The sequence below is a fragment of the Andrena cerasifolii genome, chromosome 2 (assembly GCF_050908995.1).
Source record: "Andrena cerasifolii isolate SP2316 chromosome 2, iyAndCera1_principal, whole genome shotgun sequence".
Classification (NCBI taxonomy): Eukaryota; Metazoa; Arthropoda; class Insecta; order Hymenoptera; family Andrenidae; genus Andrena; species Andrena cerasifolii.
Window position 1 is genome coordinate 10,871,695 of NC_135119.1, and position 17,289 is coordinate 10,888,983.

General features: G+C 44.1%; 5 protein-coding genes across 7 annotated transcripts; 2 read left to right on the top strand and 3 right to left on the bottom strand.

The window, feature by feature from the left end:
• Positions 1-467: 467 nt before the first annotated feature.
• Positions 468-5,806, bottom strand: LOC143366094 (uncharacterized). Of its 3 annotated transcripts, none has more exons than XM_076806872.1 (9): positions 5,638-5,806; positions 5,121-5,346; positions 4,841-5,051; positions 4,506-4,770; positions 4,275-4,427; positions 3,631-4,209; positions 3,141-3,550; positions 2,586-2,793; positions 468-2,283 (listed from the first exon to the last, which is right to left on the bottom strand). In XM_076806872.1, exons 1-9 carry the CDS (start codon positions 5,663-5,665, stop codon positions 2,054-2,056), a joined length of 2,310 nt encoding a protein of 769 aa, XP_076662987.1. In that variant the 5' UTR covers positions 5,666-5,806; the 3' UTR covers positions 468-2,053. The 3 variants fall into 3 exon arrangements, with proteins under 3 accessions (XP_076662987.1, XP_076662986.1, XP_076662985.1); XM_076806871.1 differs by having other exon boundaries at positions 3,147-3,550; positions 3,631-4,230; XM_076806870.1 differs by having other exon boundaries at positions 3,631-4,230.
• Positions 5,807-6,710: 904 nt separating this feature from the next.
• On the bottom strand, positions 6,711-7,357 carry LOC143366099 (transmembrane protein 203). The gene has a single exon (XM_076806879.1). It carries the CDS (start codon positions 7,355-7,357, stop codon positions 6,944-6,946), a length of 414 nt encoding a protein of 137 aa, XP_076662994.1. The 3' UTR covers positions 6,711-6,943.
• Positions 7,358-7,383: 26 nt separating this feature from the next.
• Positions 7,384-8,319, bottom strand: Rpp20 (ribonuclease P protein subunit p20). Its single transcript, XM_076806878.1, has 3 exons — positions 8,140-8,319; positions 7,595-7,763; positions 7,384-7,525 (listed from the first exon to the last, which is right to left on the bottom strand). The coding sequence occupies exons 1-3, from the start codon at positions 8,317-8,319 to the stop codon at positions 7,407-7,409; spliced, it is 468 nt and encodes a 155-aa protein (XP_076662993.1). The 3' UTR covers positions 7,384-7,406.
• A 207-nt stretch (positions 8,320-8,526) lies between these two features.
• Cstf50 (cleavage stimulation factor subunit 1 Cst50) lies at positions 8,527-10,627 on the top strand. The gene is made up of 4 exons (XM_076806873.1): positions 8,527-8,669; positions 8,838-9,738; positions 9,822-9,915; positions 10,033-10,627. The coding sequence occupies exons 1-4, from the start codon at positions 8,599-8,601 to the stop codon at positions 10,275-10,277; spliced, it is 1,311 nt and encodes a 436-aa protein (XP_076662988.1). The 5' UTR covers positions 8,527-8,598; the 3' UTR covers positions 10,278-10,627.
• Positions 10,628-11,148: 521 nt separating this feature from the next.
• On the top strand, positions 11,149-14,740 carry LOC143366097 (uncharacterized). Its single transcript, XM_076806877.1, has 4 exons — positions 11,149-11,323; positions 12,055-12,162; positions 12,684-13,278; positions 13,699-14,740. The coding sequence occupies exons 1-3, from the start codon at positions 11,267-11,269 to the stop codon at positions 13,248-13,250; spliced, it is 732 nt and encodes a 243-aa protein (XP_076662992.1). The 5' UTR covers positions 11,149-11,266; the 3' UTR covers positions 13,251-13,278; positions 13,699-14,740.
• The last annotated feature ends 2,549 nt before the right edge of the window (positions 14,741-17,289 follow it).

A 17,289-nucleotide genomic window follows, 5' to 3' on the forward strand; every position in this document is an offset into this window, starting at 1 on the left:
TCACCATTTGTACGCTTGTTAAGTATCATGACAATATCGTAAGATGGAAAAACAACAGACACACATCTATACACCCACGTCATACTAGCGATAGTCCAACTATTATCTAACGTAATGTTACTACTATTAGAAAATCATGGTTCTAGATAAGTATTATTCGAAACGTAAAGAAGAGCTCGCAGAAACTCACCGTCGCTTCTGGTTAGGCTAACGTCAACTAACAGAAGGCATTTATGTAAAAATGCTGCGTAACATAGCAAACATATATCGATATCTTATTTCGTTACATTACAACTTTAATTTCCACTCAATTATTGTTCGGACTTTAACGACGACTAAAATAATCCAACATTTACTGTATTACATAAAAAAAAAAGTTTCTCAGCAATTTCTGGTACGTATTTTTCTGCAAATGTCCTCCAATTTTATTACTGTATTGAAAATAGCGTAGGTACTTTTCGCAACGATTTAATCTTCATCGATAAAAATAGTGATTTATTACGTATAATTTTTGAACAGCATTTATCAGTTTAATTAAAATGATACCATCTGTGTTATTGTACATTGAATCGTATATAAATATCCATTTATATTAATAATTTCGTAGGACTACTCCGCATGGGTCGATCCTTATAAACATTTAATGTAGGTAACATAAATATTTGGCACATCGAACATTGATAACGTACTGTTATATACTAAAATCTATTGTATCCCCTAAACAAATAGTCAGCGAGACCTTTCATGCTTGTGTAAGTATACATGGTCTTTCGTTAATATCACAACGGAATATGGATCGAGCGAAACATTTCCTATATAATCCGATTAAAAGAATTAAGTGCAAATAATTTGGACGCGTTAACGCAGAGGAACATTGATTTACGCGTGCTTTCACTCTAATAATACGCGTAGCATATATAGCTCTCTTTACGACAAGAAGTGTTTACGAAAACTTAAGAAAGAGCGAACGGTGAACACGTTCGCGATGAGAAATAATTCGTAGCGGCCAGTCTCTTTGTCTCGTAAGGTAAGATATTGTTATTCGACACTTACATAAGCGTAAAAGGGCCTCCTATTCTACACACAAATTATGTATCACATGTAGGATCACAACACTGTTACGATTTGCATTTGCAGATAAGTTGATTACACATCAGTTATAAAGAATTTCATTTGAACATTTAAGAGTAGGGCACTTTGAACTTGAACTGGTATTCGTTAACTACTAATTTCATCAATTGGTGCAATAGACGTAGAGTAAAAAGTTTTGTTGCTTATGAGTGATTTATCTACTACTATAAATATTACTCTTATGTACAGATCTCAGGTTCGCGTTCTCGTTAGGGAACAGTAGGTTTCTCTTTTGAAGATCCATTATACCGTCGCGACGATATGAAAAGACTTTATGCTCGGCTTCAAACATAGTTTCTTTATAAGAAGTTGATAAAAAGAGCAAGAACCTAAAACATTATCAGAATAATACTTCTTGAAACTAATCTAATTCGAAGAATAGAAACGTCTCTCGATCAAAATATATTCTTTAGAAGAACATCTCTCGTGTAAAGCTTCTTTAAAAATGTGATATATTTATATATTTCTTTTTATATATATATAAGTCGCTAGAACACACGTTCTTATTTGGAACAACATACTGATCTATTGCTATATTTATTCGAATAACACTTTACTAGACTCGTCAGTTTCATTTCGCCTGTAAAAGCACGATGTCGCGGTTCTATCTCGACCTCTAATCGATTGTAGATATAAAAGAAAAATTGTTACGTTTCGCACGGTGAAGTAAATTAAGATATCTTTCTGAGCTCTCGGTGGAGAGACACCGTCGTGTCTCTCCTCGCTTTAACAGCTTTCTTTGAAATATTGATGGAATCTCGTTATTCCATTCTGGAGTATACAAAAATGATAATAGTAAAAGAATAATACTGCGTGGTATGCTCTTACGAGTTTCTGAGTACAAGTAAGAATATAAACTTTTAAAAATACTCGCTTTGGCATTCCAACTCTTTGATCCTCGGACTTAAAAAAGTATATTGCTTCATATGTAAGGATTATTATCCCGTTTCAGGTGTACGTTATAGTTAGGATAACCGCTTAGGTACTGGTGTCGTGGGCTCACCGAGGGTTGCTTAGTAATACTTGCCATTGCCCAGCCCATTATCAATTCAATACCTCGGCAAATAGTTTGATACACGATCCAGGGCCACGGTTTAGGATACTGCGCCAGGACTGGTCGCGTACCATATTTCACAGTCTCGGCCAGAAGCCCTGAAAGTATGAAAGCAAAGATATTTTCCAATTAGTTAACGATAAATAAGTAACAGCGCATAGTTTTAGATATTTGTTTAGAGTAAGAGGTTTCATATTATTCTGGTACTACTAGTTGGTTCTGAAGAGTCCTCTGACTCTAGGTGACCGATAGATACATCTGCTCTTTGCTAAAGAAGAATTGTAGAGGTGTGCGAGAACCCGATGGTCAGGAAGGGTCGGGTCGACTCCCAATCTCAAGAAAAATTCTCGTCTCGACCCGAATCGATATTTTCGGGTTCTCGCACATCTCTATGAATTACCATATGGGCCGAAGATACGCGCAACGTCGGCGACGCACAGAATAATTCCCAAGATCGCAGTGGCGTATGTGACGTTCAAAACTTTCCGAATTTGCGATCTCCTAACGGCTGCGGTGTTCGTTTCTAATATGTGCAGAGGCGTGTCGGTCTTGCTTCTATTCACGTACGCTATGTGATTCAATATCGAGTAGAGCGTGAAGTCGTTATTCTGCAAGTACATTTTCAAATAAGCAAAATCATACGATTAAACACATTTTATTATATAAGGTGCCCTAAAATAAGTGGGAGTTATTTCAGGGGTGACTTCAACGCATCTAAACAATAAAAGAACATATGTCCTGTTTGACTTTGCTTTCGAGTTGTAGCGAATTTTGTATCGCGATAATTCTTTCGTTACAAGAGCATTGCGTGTGAAGAAAATCAAGTTAAATAGAACATGTATATATATATATATATATGAACTTCTTTTTATTGTTTAGATACGCCCAAGCCACCCCTAAAATATTTCCCTCTTGTTCTGGGACGCCCCGTGTACTCTCAGTAAACTAAGAGTACCGTTACTTTTCCATCAGCCGCAGTATTCTCAGGTAACAGATTAGTCTCGACGGTTATATCTTCCGTATCTTCCTTCTCCTTCTCATTCTTCCAGGACAGATTCTTCTTCCGCGCCTTCCCGTCGTCCGTATCTTTCTCCTTCTCTGTCATCAACGCTGCCTTCTCGCTACAGTCAGGCTGGTCCGAATCGGACTCGGATTTCTCCTGTATCTCCATCTTGTCAGGAACTATGCTACGCCCATGAGTGGGACTTCTACTCAAAGTTCTAATACTTATGTCGCTACTTCGACGACTTAGATCTAGAGGCTTCACCTGGACGAGCTCGGAGTTACGTCGGAAAGGAATCTCCGAGTTCCCACGAAATCCGGATCTTGAAATGATATCGTTGATGTCTGAGTTACGCCTGGAACCTGAGACGTAAGGGAGAAGCAAGCTGTACATTATTTTGTTCGCGTCGCTGTGCGTATATTTAGCTGCAGGCTTTCTCTACCTGCCGGACTTATGTCCACAATTTTAGGGAACTTCTGATGGTCGCTCGGTAACATTCTTCTGGGCGTTCTGTTCCCAAAGTCGCTGTTCCGTTTCAGCTTCGAAGCGAACTGGGAGCTTCTGTTCTTCTCGTGCGAAAAGTCAGAGCACCTCCTCAGATCATTGATGCTCCTCACCGGTGTAACATTCTCGGAGTGTCTCCTGGACATCCTGTCCTGCGACAGCTTCCTGTCGATCACTGGCGAATGCCTGGGGCTGAACTCGGAGCTGCGCCGGCACTCCGATCCTGATCCATCCTCCTCGTTTATAAATCTACCGCTGCACTCTGAATTCCTGCGAGAAGATCTGGACGCATCGCTGCTGCGCCTGCTGCCCATGGAGCTCCTGCGACTCGGGCTGGACACTGTTATTATGGGCAGAATGGCCGTCGACGGCGTAGGCGTAGGTGGTCTGACGTACACCTCTGGTACTGTCGATACTGGAATCGCCGTCTCGTCTTGGGATGATATGCTTTTACAAGGCGACTTGTCCAGTTCCTTCTGAATTTGCTCCTTCTTCTTAGGTGGTTTCAATGCTCTCTCTACAACGTCAGACGTTACCACTATTAAAACTGTATAGCCGTATTTACATTCTTCGATCGCTTACCTTTCACATTTCTCTCCGTGTCAGTGACAAACGTCGCAGGTTCCAGTTCCTCTACGTCCTTAACTTTTGGACCGAGCAAAGTAGGTACCAAGGCAGCGGCGACAGACGATGCTAAATTACTATATGGTGCTAACATGGCCAGTTGCATGATACCTGAACGTAAACCAGTTTCATCAGGAATGCCAGCGATCAATTTCGCTGGCTAATGGAACTGAGCGTGCGAGCACGAACCTTTCTGATGCGTGTTGGAATTGTCTCTCATCAACATACTACTTGGCACAGTTTGCAGCAAGTGCATTACTTTGTAGCCCGCGTGCAGGAATGTTAAGTATAAAAGAATACTCCAGATGAGGAACACTGTTTGCACCACGTACTTCACCATGTAACAGTTGTGGGAAGTAAGAACGATGTTGCTCGCAATGACAAAGATAAAGTGCCCCGTTATGATTAAACTCAGGCACGATTCATTCTGTATTTTGTCTGGTCCAAATTTCAGCTGCAAATTTCTCGAGTTACACGGCGAGTCACTTCCTTAAGCTATCCAGGATTCTGGTCGTTGAGCTCACCTGAGTTAACTGCAGGAAGGCTAGTTGTATAAAGCTAAAAGCAGAAGTGACGCAGGGGAATCCAACGTCCCATACTATCGATCCAAGAATCTTGGGCATAATGTCCTTAAGATTATACGGATCTATGAAAAGACAAGCTGCTCGTGAGGCTCCGAGTATACACAAAAACATATTAATCGTCGACATAAAAGGCCTGCTCGATATCAGGGATCTGGAAACAAGGCGTTAAATATGCACATCTTTGTCGCACCTCTGACCCAGGGTACGTATCTGCGTGTACCTTAAATGTAGAATAGACAAAAACGTGTAAAATGCGAGTACAAAGAAGAGGCACGCAAAGCCGTATGTGTGCAGAAGGAAAATCCATTTCAATTCTTCGTTTACTGAAACCAACGATGGAGCGATGACTAGTAATCTGTCTAACACTGACGACGACACCGACGGCGTTGATAAATTTGAGATGCAGTTCTGGCCAGGTATCGATGTCGACGATGTTACGTTCATGCCTTAATAAAGTAGAAACAATTAATTAGCATTAGTTCTGCGAAGCGAAGTGTCCTGAAATCTTTGCGCTCTTCGCAGAACCAGAATTATGTAAACTACAACTGATTTACAAGGATTACGATGCTATAGAATGAAGCCGATCTTTAAAATTCATTAATACGACTGTTAACGAGTCCATAATATTTTAACTACCCACTGCTAGATTTCTATTGACTTATACTTTCAAATAGCTGCATATAAGTAGTGACTACAATATTGCAAAAAGGAATGATAGGATGATAAAGAGAACTGACCATGGGTCCAATTAGTCAGTCTATCCATAATCTCTGGTTTGACATCCACAGCACATCACTAATTCTTATTCTGATCCTTTGGACTCTAAGGGCAGATGGATCGAATGTTTCTCAACCGTGAGAGTGAGTTATCACAAGGACGAACTTGGAAATGTGGCAGCAGCAACAGGCTTTGCCTATAGAACAGGCCGACTTGCACCCCTTCCCCAAGTCCCATCCCTTTCTCTCACCCTCCTGCTAGAAATATTGATTTTACTCGGAGGATTGGAGGGAGAGTTCAGACTGTCCTGAGCTTCGCGCTCGTCAATTGTTTATCTTTAGAATTTAAATGGAGCACCGCTAAATTTATCAATTTAATCCTGCTCCATTGTTTATTATTACATTGTATTCCTCTGGCGCGCCACCCTATCATTCGAAACTCTTGACTTTGTATTTTTAAATAATCACGTCTATATCACGCTCACCCTTCCTATTTATAGAAATCATCAATTCCTCCAACCGCAACGGGGAAAACGAGATTAAAGTTAGGGAAATTAAACGAAGGACGAGAAGTTCATTTCCCTTCTTAATTGATCTTTAAACACCTACTGCGAGCTCAACTCGTTGGCAAATATTTTAGTAGCAAGGGTGACTCGCATTTCTGATGCTCGTCTATTTTTCTTCATGCTTTCCAGGGATGATTGTATCAGTAAGGAGAAATCGTTTAAATCGAGTCGTCGGGAATAAACTTCCCCATAATGAATCATCGATGCTGGCACGAGCCGGATCTATATTTAGGTGCAAATCAATTACGTTTCTATCATTCGGCGAAATCCGTCGGGGACGAATGAGCGAACCTTTCTCATTCCAATACAGCATAAAGTGTACCGATTTGTGGCGCCAGATGCGTACACAGTACGCTGGGCGTGCAGCGAGACACTATGACATTTGAAGCACGTGATTTATTGAAATTCAGGAGTATTGATCCGAGATTCAAGAGTACTGGCTGTATTCAGTATTATTCAAGAAGCTTCCAGTATTATTCAGAAGCCTTGAAGTTTAAACATTAAATTAAAGATTTGATGAAGAAAGAGTTGTAAAAACGAACCGCCCTTTATTACGATAGAATATGTACACTCTGTTTGTATTTCAATCTTATTCTTAAGTGCTCTGCGCATCGTAAATATATTATTATTAACACGAACAGTACAAGCAGCAGAGACAAAACTGTACTCAACTGTGTCGTTGGGAATCAACAGAGTAGAGAGAGTTAGAAAGCTTATATAAGATACATTCTTAAGAGTAGATGCTGTACGATTTGTGACGATCAATGAAGATGGCATGCTCTAATCGCGATTAATTGCAGCAGCAGAATTATGGGGCTGAACACTTCCGAGTATTCTAGCGTGCTTTGCCCCGACAGCTTTTTACACAGGAAGTATTTAAATACAAATATTAACAGCAGTAACATGAGGCTCCACACTACTCGTGGAATAGCAATCTTGATGATTCCTTCCATGCCCATTCTTATGAAGATGATCGCGTAGAAATAAGTGTTCAGACCATCCGCGACGAACAACGGCGAAAAAACTATCCACCACCCTGTGCTACCTAAGAAGTAGTCTTCGTCTAGCTTAAGAGCCAGTAATATCGTGAATATGGTCAACGAGATCAGATTTATCCACATCTCAAAGATCGTCAAGCCCAGCCAATGCACCAGCTCGTTCAACGAAAATATCATTTTAAAGGATTATTCAATTACTTTCTCATTCATCATATCGCCGACGTCTTTATTCCTTGTGCTTAAGGCTACCTATCGAGAACTTTCTGAACACGCGGATGTGTACAGTCGAGTTGTTCCTGTTGATTGTTTCATAGTCGGCGCTGTCGCTGAGAGGCTCAAAGTCATCTACAACAAAGCGCAACGTTTAAAAGCATGCGGAGACAAATTTATCTACGACCTAAAGTATCTCTGTACCAACGATAGACGTAGTGGAAGTCTTCGCGTCTAATTCCACTCCACCGTAGTGGATCTCCCTCAGCTGTAGCGCCAAATTGCAAGCTCTAGGTACAGCTGCGCCAAGACCATGTATGATCAGTTCAGAGGCACCGTCGCCAAGAAGTTTCTCGCATCTCTTCAGCTGCGCCTGAGATTCCAAAAGTGAAGCGGAGAAATTAGCAAGCACAGCATGAGAAATTAACAAACACCCAAACTTCTACCTCCCAAAAACTGTTCCGATTCTCCCATAAATCAACACCTTCTCGCCTCACATCACTACTTACGAGACACCCTGTATTTCCCCCCACCCCCCTAACGCGATGCAAGCAACTTTCTCCGGCAGCCCTTGCAAACGCAAATACACCGAAATGCCTGGAGCAGTTTAATAAATAATTGCGTCAGAAACATAATCAACGCGTAAGAAAAGAGACGCAATCGCGAAGGGAGTCGCCGAAGAGTCAACTCCCCGATTTACTATTGACAATGACAAAAGAGAAGGTTATATACTCCCTGGCGAATATCACCTTAAAGTTGGTCTTGTTCGTTACGTACACGTCCCCGTCCCGTTTCCTCTCGGGACCGAACGGCTGCCTCTTCTTCGCGATATAGTCGTCGGACAGTAACTTCTTGCGCTTCGCCCCGGCAGCGTTACTCGCCTTCGAAGGGCTCTTACTCGACACCGAGCACTCGTGCACATCGGCCATTCTGACAGATTCCGCACGCTGAACTCCGTTGATCCTCTCTCGCCGCACGTAGGGCCGCTCCGATTGGCACGGGGCCGCCTTCCCGGTTTACTGACCGGCCAATTCTTCCGATTTTTCGCGCAACGCGACGGCGATAATCGAGGAGGATCAACAACAATCGGGTATAACCTCGACGATCGGAGGCATCGATTGATGGGCGTTTTGAGGGCGATTTAGTGCATTCTACCGGAAACCGAACGGCATTCGTTGGCCCGCTGCAAGACACCGTGCCCGAGCGCGATGAAGGAGCCCGAGGTGGACCCGAAGAACATCATAAAGAGCAGGGAATTGCTTTACAGGCTTATGATCAGGTTACATATTCCCGTATTCTTTCGCGTGCATGCTGCTCAGCTTTCTATATCTCCGCGACGCAACGGGGACGGTCACGTTTCCTACTTCGTGCCTCCCGCGGGAGAGCATATTTTGCATAAATTCTGCGGACGATCGAACATGTTGATAACGCGCGTTAAATGTTTTAGCCAGTTGTTTTACGACGGGCACCAGACACTGGCAGTGCAGCTGTCCAACGTGATTCAGGCGGAGCCACCGTGCCCTCCGTCTGACCGGCTGCTGCACCTGATGCTGATCGGGCTGGCGCACGAGCCTGATCAGTCCAAAAAGGACACGACAAACTCATCCACGTTCGCCTCCACGTTCGACAACACCTTGGGGCCCGGATTGGACCTGGAGTTTGAGACCGAGGCACAGACGCAGGCTCCGGAGCCGGCTCAGTACGAGACCGCCTATGTTACTTCTCACAAAGGGAATTGCAGAGCAGGAGCGTTCTCTGCGGATGGGCAGTTGATAGCAACTGGCTCCGTGGATGCTTCGATTAAGATTCTAGACGTCGATAGAATGCTAGCTAAGTCCGCGCCAGACGAAATGGCTCCGGGCGATCAGACCGGCGGGCACCCGGTTATAAGGACGTTGTACGATCATTTGGAAGAAGTGACGTGCCTGGAGTTTCACCCGAGGGAGCCTATTCTCGTGTCCGGCAGCAGAGACTTCTCCATTAAGCTATTTGATTTCAGCAAAGCCAGTGTTAAGAAAGCATTTAGGACTATTACGGACGCGGATCAAATACGATGTCTGTCGTTCCATCCGACCGGCGACTTTCTAGTCGTCGGGACTAATCACCCAGTCGTCCGACTGTACGACGTCAACACGGCGCAGTGCTTTGTCTGTAGCATACCGAGCCACCAGCACACAGCTGGGATAACCAGCATCAAATACTCGCCGGACGCCAAGACTTACGCGTCCGCTGGTAAAGACGGCAGTATCAAACTGTGGGACGGCGTGTCGAATCGATGTATAAACACATTCGTGAAGGCCCACGATGGCTACGAAGTATGCTCAGTAACGTTCACAAGGAACGGAAAGGTTTGTTTTACATTCGCTGCTTGGTACAGTCGAAGGTTGTATTCGCGGCCGGAGTTATGTAACTGTGTGATCTTTAATTGCAGTACTTACTGTCGTCGGGTAAAGATTCTTTGATAAAACTATGGGAATTGTCTACTAGCAGATGTTTAATAGCGTATACAGGTGCCGGAACTACAGGTAAAGGGCCAAGATATTAAGTATAATCAGAGTATATAAGTACGCCGTTAAGTTCAGTTAATCGCATTGTTGTAACGAGTATCGTGGTTAATGCTATCAATTGCTACCTTTCGATAGGCAAACAAGAGCACAAAGCGCAAGCTATTTTTAATCACACCGAAGATTATGTAATGTTCCCCGATGAAGCTACGACATCCCTGTGCGCATGGAACTCTCGAAACGCATCTAGGAAGCAGTTGTTGTCGTTGGGGCACAACGGGCCCGTAAGACTGATCGTTCATTCGCCGACTGCTCCAGCGTTCTTGACCTGCAGCGACGATTTCAGAGCAAGATTTTGGTTTAGAAGAATGCCCACTCATTAAGCTAGCATCGAGGACTCGGAGGACGGACATTTGTTTTAAGGAACTCGATAATTTAATAGACTCTGTGGTTTTACGTACGGTTACCGAGCAGAACGATATTCGTTCAGGAAATTAAAGAGAAAAGAAAAAGAGAAAGAGGAACAGACATAGAATGACGTTGTGAAAGAAAGAATCGTACATCCTCCGTCTCGGTCGGACATTCGACTACCGTGCCTTGAAGCGTGAAAAAGTTTACCGCTAATAGTTTATGTTAAACTGCTACACGATCTAATTTCAAATCATTGTACATATTCCTTTCGCCTTACTTTGAAGTAAAAAGAACGACGATGTCGTTTTCTTCTGATACCAAACCGCATCGATGTCAATATCACTAATATACAAAATTCGTGTAACAAGCGGCGCGGCTTGTGCGCCCTTTAAATCGCCATACGGTCGAAACAATCGAAAGCGGTCGTTTTCGAATAAGACATTCTGGCGTGCCACCCGCGCAGGTAAGTAGCAAGCGAGCAAAATTCACCACCGCACCGGTATACGGAGCAATTCTCGATTCGGTGTTCGCAAAGGTACAAGCCAGATACATTTCCTTTTCTTTTTAATAACACCGGAAATTCAGTAGGCGAGCAGTGGCTTAGAAAGACAACGGGAGGGATGATTAGTGACGATAGTACCGTATTTCAGCGGTAAGGTTGAAAACAGATAATTATGGAATAATGTGACGGTTAAATAAGTCGGAGGAGGTAGAAAAGAATTGAAGGAATTTTAAAAGTTTCCCCCCAGGGTGTAGGAGTCGCGTCGCTACGCGTCGAATTGCCGAATTAATCGCGAGGCGGCGCTCTGAACTCCCGCTCTACGTTTGACGATGTGTCACGTGACCCACGCTAACCGCCATCTTTGCTTATCGTATAAACAGTGCGACCGGGCTCAGCACGAATTCTTGCCGAGAAATCGCGCTTTTTCCCAGTGTTTTTGAGTGATCCGATCGCGAGGAAATGTCCGAGATCAAGGCGGAGAGCAAGAACGACAACAGCATCGAGGATGCGTCGAAGGTAAGCGTACGCGAGCGGGTGAAACGTACTCGTCAAGCCGAGTTTTCATGCTTAGGCGGCGTGCGTGCTCCCCTCGGAATCAGGGGGAAGACGCACTCGTTCTCTGGAAAATTCGACGGGACGGCTTGCCCCGCGGCGTACGTGCCACGGCGTGGCGTGCAATTACGGGCGGAACGGCGCCGTACGCGCGAGCTGCGGGGCTGCCTTATTGCGCGTGGCCACGGTCTCGGCGATATTTCAAAGCTGCGCCGTTTGTCCTTCATTGGCAAAGATGGTGGATGTTTTTTATTTGTGACTCCCGTGACCGGGAGAGCCGTCGCTCGGGTCGGGGCAGGCGGTGAACGAAAAAGGCGGGAAACGGGCAACGGCGGGCGGATTACGTGCCACGCGGTTTTCCACGAAAATACGGGGCCCCCTCGGGAACATCGCTCGCGGCTGCGATGCTAGAAATACATATCGACTCCGGCAAAATGGCGGGAAACTTAAACAAAACTTTGAACGCGTTGGGCACCGTGTGGTTCAACGGTCCTCGGTAATCTTATCGGCAGCGGCGTGCAATTATCGTGCTGTGCGCGCTTTTTTTTCCTCTCTCGTAGCTTGACGTAATCCTTGAAGCGATCGCGGCTTCGTTACCGCAATATCGGCGACGCACCGTTCGGGGGAGAGTAAGAGAGGGGGAGCTCCGGATTCGCGGAAGGCTCGAGTAAAATGCGACGATGAAATGCTTTCAGGACCATTCCGGGGAAGAGAAACCGACTCCGGCGAAAAACAAACGAGGAGGAACGAAAAGGCTCTCCACACTCGAGAGGACGGCCCAGGAAGGAGAACGGCTCACAAAGGTGTGTGGCTCCGTTTTTCTGCTTCAGATTAGATCGCTCGGCGAGTCGGCGTACGCTCGAAAGTCCGAAAAATGTTGTTAAGGTCCGAGGGGCCAAGGTTTTCACCCTCTTCGCCTGCTTATTTCCCTCCATTTAGCCTCCCCGTCCACTCTGGCTGCCTACGTGAGCAGAAAGGGCGCCGGAGTGGGGTTTGGGAAGGGATGGAGTGGGGACGGAGGGGAAGTCTCTCGAGACTGTAGTGGGGAGAGCTCTCGACCAATAGGCTGCTTTGCCGCCAATTATGAATAGCTATCTGTAGATTCTTGATCAGTTACCGTATTCTTTGTTATTAGCCCGATTAATAGAGCGTGCCTTGTAGTAATTCTTTCGCTGCAAGTTTTTCTCATGCCAATTTTATGTTTTCACGTAGATTCCGAGTATTTCATTGTCGATCCCTTGTCGAAAAGTAAGAATAAGCCTGGAAGCGAGCTGGAGTAACGGCTGAAATTTCCATGGAACCGTGACTTAATGTCTCATTGCAGGACCTGAACGCGTCAGTCGGCGAGATGGAAGGAAGGAGGCGCACACGCAGCTCGGCAAGGGGGCTGGCCTCGTCTGCACCTGTGCCATCGCCGCCCAAGAAAGAGAAGAGGGACACATCGTCGAAGGGCACCGGCCGTGGACGCGGGCGTCCCAAGCGGCAGGAGAAGAACAACGAGAACAACACCGACGAGGAGGCGGCGAACAATAAGAGTGAAAAGCATTCCGAGGAGGAATCTATGAAGATGGACGTGGACGAAGCCAAGGAGGAGACAGAGAAGTCGGCGGACAGTGAGGGCAAAAGTGCCGCGAAGGGGGAGAGTAAAGAGGCAACTGAAAAGACGCTGGAGTCCAACTTCAAGGAGGAGAAGGTCTCAGAGGAGTCGGAGAACTTTGCGGAAGAGAGCAAGAGCACCAGTGTCAGTGAAGAGAAAAAGGACGAGGACATAAAGGACAGCTCGGACTCGAGTCAAGACGCAACGGACGGAACTGCGCAAGCACTGCCGTCATCTTCATCGGAGTCCCAAAACCCCTCTAATACCACTTCCACCGAAGAAAATAAGGAATAACCTCCTTTCGCCTGTTTACCAACTTCATGTAAGCATTCTTTTACAATTGTTTTTGTAATTTCCGATCGGTCTTGGTTGGATCTCTTGTCGAACGATTCGAGGGGGAGAGAACAAGAATGTTTAGGCCTCGTACGTCTAAATGTAAATTCATAGAAATCCAATATACAGTACAATGCTCTAGACTGATCGTCGGAAACTAATTGTTATTGTTAACTCTAACTTCCTTCTTAACCGCGCCCCACGCATTCTCGTTCTCTTCGGACCAAGTAGGAGGTATTATACCGAAACACTTTCTGTGAAATTCTGATGAGCCGCCGAATGTTGTCACACGGTTACAGAGAATGTTACAGAATCGTAGAGAGCGTCGTTGAAACGTAGTTTTTTTGTAGCTTCTTTAGAAACGAGAACTGTTTCCCCCTTTTTATATAAAATATTCATTTTACTGCAGCAGGTACCAGGGCGGCGCACACATTGGGGTTACAAATCCAGTCCCCCTCGTCTATTTTAACAAATTGACACCTCCTCGCTGATCGTCGCTCTAATCAGAGCGCGTGTGTATCAATTTTACTATTCTCGTTTTAATTGGGAAGACGGTATATATTCGAGCGGCGTTTACACTGCGTATCCGTCGCCGGGGCGCGAACACGTGACTTCGGGGCCCCGGGGTGTATTCGATGTGGTATTGAGCGTACCACAGAGTAGTTGTTTTTAATTCAGTTTTACTCCGACGTGGGTGTAAGGTAAGCCCGTGGCACTGGTTAGCGGACGATAGCAGGGGGAGGTGTAGAGCATACGTTGTTCATGTACAATGATAATATTATTGTAAAATATATTTAATATGGACTTATATAGAGAGACAAGTTGTTTTCAAATCAGAGCTGAGGCAGGAGCCTTATAAGTGAAGCAGCCTTCGATTCAGATCTGATATGGAAGTAGCTGAAATTAATTCGTACATAGCAAATTACTGTAATACCTTATCTTATATAAATAATGACTGAATGAAATGGAATATATGAGAATTTACGGTGAAAACGATTTCTCTCTTAATTTTTTTTTTTCTCTCATGGAATACGGAAATAAAATTTCTGAGAAACGCGGTTGCAGCGGTTGATATCTGTTGTTCTCCTTCCTTGCGCAATGCTACTAATATTAATCGGTCTGTCGTTTATAATCTGTCTTTATTTTTTATTATTACTTCTCTATCCTTTTCTCATTTAATCTCCCTTCGTACTTTTGTAACTAACACTTTAACGAAAGCGCGTTTCGTCCTTTACCTGTCGAATGGGGAGCAGGAAAGAGGTTTATTGTAAGATAGAGGTGTGCGTATGTATATCACGCGGCACGTTTGACGTCCTTGCGATCTGTGAATCTTCTTTCTTTCTGTTCATAATGGTCCAATATTAAATATGTTGATATTATTGTGTATCTGAACGGTTGTGAGTGTACAGATAGATTATATATTTCATTGCACTTATAATTAAAGACAAAAACCATAAAAGGGATTTACACATCTCTTAACGTACACACATATGGGATGACAAATCTGAACGTCGAACGTTTCTAGAGCGTTCAAGAAACGTGTGCAATCAAGAGAAGCAATCTTTTTTCCCGTCGCCCTTCGGTCTCGTGTGCGAACGAAGGGCGACTCTGGCCCGAATGTTCTCGGAACGAAAAGCTCGACAGAGGGTCTCTTTTAGCTCGTTTATTGGATAAGCTCTTAATTCGGGGTAACGTGAAGTTTGTAAACAGAACGGAAGAAAAAGAAAAGACAACCAATTTTAACCGAGTCGCGTGCGTACATCCGATCTATCAATTACCGATGTGGTTACAAGCAAGCAAAAAAAAAAAAGGAAGAGAAAGATGGGATTTGTTAGTGTCCGTATGCTATTTTCTTTTTCTTTTTCTTATGGTAATAATGAAGTATATGACGAGACGAAGCGTCGCTTCAATAAGATTGAAATCAAATGCGATACGCGTGTACATAGTTAAGGTTAAGTCTTCGTGTGTGGCAATTGATCTTATCTCCGACAGTTTAGCGCGAACAGGAACGGAAGTTCAGTGTGTGCAAGCGTTGAGCACCGTGTTACATAAGGCGCATGAAAGTGTAGCATTCGAACCTGTGTTCCCCGCTATCGAAATCAAAGATATATGGAATTCTACATTATATTGCATTACGTAATTGCATTAAAGGTTCAATCATTTTTAAGAGAGTAAATGGCAAACTTATTTTATCTACGCATAAGTATAAAACATAGGCGGTTAGCGTTCTGTGGGAGGAAAATGCCTACGAGGTTCGATATTAGAATTTTTACGATGTATTTACGATTTCTCGAGAGCGTGTTCGTCCTTGCTCCAAGTGCTTTTATACGGGGCGGGGGACGAAATAGTGGTGGAACCGAGCGACGGACGATTCCTTATGCAAAAACAAGAGGAAAGTGTGGAATAATATTTTCTCATCCGAGGCTTTGTTTTTGGGAAAATTATATCCAATTTATTCGTCTTTAAATACTGCAAAAAGAATTGATTTTAACGTCTGAAAAAGTGTAATGGGAAAGGTAGACATGGTAGTCTTTGGAAAGTTTGTGTTTATACACATAGTGCCTTCGGGAAAGATTAAACGGTACGCTCGTAGCAATTTTCAGACTCGATAGTCTCGAAAGCAAAGCCACAGCCGAAGAAGAGGTATATCGTGCACTTTTATTTTTTTGTGCGAAGGAGTATCCTTTCCTCGATTGTACTATGGTACTGTCCCCGCTCCGTGCTCCCCGAAGAATTCTGATCGAACGTTGTTTACCCCTTTTGTTAATGTAGTCTGTGCGAATCTGGCTAGGAATACGAAAATGATGGAAAGCGTGAATGAGATAAATCGTCGTTCCGTTCCGTTTTCCTCCTGCACTTTTTGTATTAGATTGCGTTCGAAGGATCGATTTTCATTTCCGATCGGGACCGTTCCGTCGAGGACGTTGAGATATATGCGAGCATTCGATGGAAATTGAAATTTCAAACACTTTCGGCCGAAGTATTATAGTTTCTTGGGGTCCGTTAATTCTTATCGAATTTCGAATGAATTTGTAATACGTTAATACGAGGAGAATAAAACGATGGAAAATGTTCATTGGATGCGTTGGATCTCGCAGGTGTCTGAATGGTGTCAGTTTATGATCCATTCACTAGCGGCTCTGATGTCACAGCCACGTATTTTCTACTTTTTTTCTGTTGGGCTGGCAGATTGCAGTGTGGAGTTTGGTATAGTAGTTGGAGGGGGGTATAGCGAGGTTGTAAATCTGCAAGTTTTATGCCGCGGTGTTTTTGTATGACTCCAGCGTGGGCCATCGGTGGTACACGCGGCATGAATCGTGATAAACTTGAGTAATCGCACCGTTTGATGTAGCGACCCTGACTGAGGCTTTGAGTCGTTATCTTACTGTTACTTTGCTCGTGATTACGCACGAAATATATTTACTTTAGTGTCACGCCGATTCTAAGACCTCGTCGTGCCTCTTGGAGGTGCCATACGATTTTTTGTTGAGCATAGGAAGTTGAGGTCATTGATAAGAGCACTGAAGATAGATGTAGACAGTGAGTGTGGTTCTGCAGTCGTACGCCACTCAGTGTTTCGTTTGAAATCCGTGTGAAGTTATTCAGAAAACTGAGAACCGACAGACGGTAAGTTATCAATGTTTACTTCGCACACAGACGAGGTATAGAATAGATCTATCAAGCAATGTATTTTTGTATCGCCGGTTTGGGGGGTCCTAGGAGCCCCTTACCATTTTAGTGTCGCATGCAACGTTACCGGTGAAGTCTCAAAACAGATTGTAACGCTACGCGTGGTAGGAATTAAAATTAAGCACGAGTAAAACTAGGTTATGTTTTGAGAGTGAAAGCCCGCGATTTACAAATGTTTCTGTCAAAGTAACAATTTAAAAATCGTCTTATGAACATATTCCGTTCAACGGAAGAGAACGGAGGAACACTAAAATGGTAAGGGGGTCCTAGGACCCCCCAAACCGGCGACACAAAAATACATTGCTTGATA

Bases quoted from the DNA above. Each gene is read 5' to 3' on its own strand.
- LOC143366094 (XM_076806870.1), bottom strand. From the start codon at position 5,665: ATGGATAGACTGACTAATTGGACCCATG. The intron at 5,052-5,120 runs GTACACGCAGAT...CCTTGTTTCCAG, and splicing joins TTGTCTATTCTACATTTAAG to ATCCCTGATATCGAGCAGGC. The intron at 4,771-4,840 runs GTGAGCTCAACG...AGAAATTTGCAG, and splicing joins CCTTCCTGCAGTTAACTCAG to CTGAAATTTGGACCAGACAA.
- LOC143366099 (XM_076806879.1), bottom strand. From the start codon at position 7,357: ATGATATTTTCGTTGAACGAGCTGGTGCATTGGCTGGGCTTGACGATC.
- Rpp20 (XM_076806878.1), bottom strand. From the start codon at position 8,319: ATGGCCGATGTGCACGAGTGCTCGGTGTCGAGTAAGAGCCCTTCGAAG. The intron at 7,764-8,139 runs GTGATATTCGCC...TTGGAATCTCAG, and splicing joins CGAACAAGACCAACTTTAAG to GCGCAGCTGAAGAGATGCGA. The intron at 7,526-7,594 runs GTACAGAGATAC...GCTTTGTTGTAG, and splicing joins TTCCACTACGTCTATCGTTG to ATGACTTTGAGCCTCTCAGC.
- Cstf50 (XM_076806873.1), top strand. From the start codon at position 8,599: ATGAAGGAGCCCGAGGTGGACCCGAAGAACATCATAAAGAGCAGGGAA. The intron at 9,739-9,821 runs GTTTGTTTTACA...CTTTAATTGCAG, and splicing joins CGTTCACAAGGAACGGAAAG to TACTTACTGTCGTCGGGTAA. The intron at 9,916-10,032 runs GTAAAGGGCCAA...ACCTTTCGATAG, and splicing joins TACAGGTGCCGGAACTACAG to GCAAACAAGAGCACAAAGCG.
- LOC143366097 (XM_076806877.1), top strand. From the start codon at position 11,267: ATGTCCGAGATCAAGGCGGAGAGCAAGAACGACAACAGCATCGAGGAT. The intron at 11,324-12,054 runs GTAAGCGTACGC...AAATGCTTTCAG, and splicing joins GCATCGAGGATGCGTCGAAG to GACCATTCCGGGGAAGAGAA. The intron at 12,163-12,683 runs GTGTGTGGCTCC...GTCTCATTGCAG, and splicing joins AAGGAGAACGGCTCACAAAG to GACCTGAACGCGTCAGTCGG.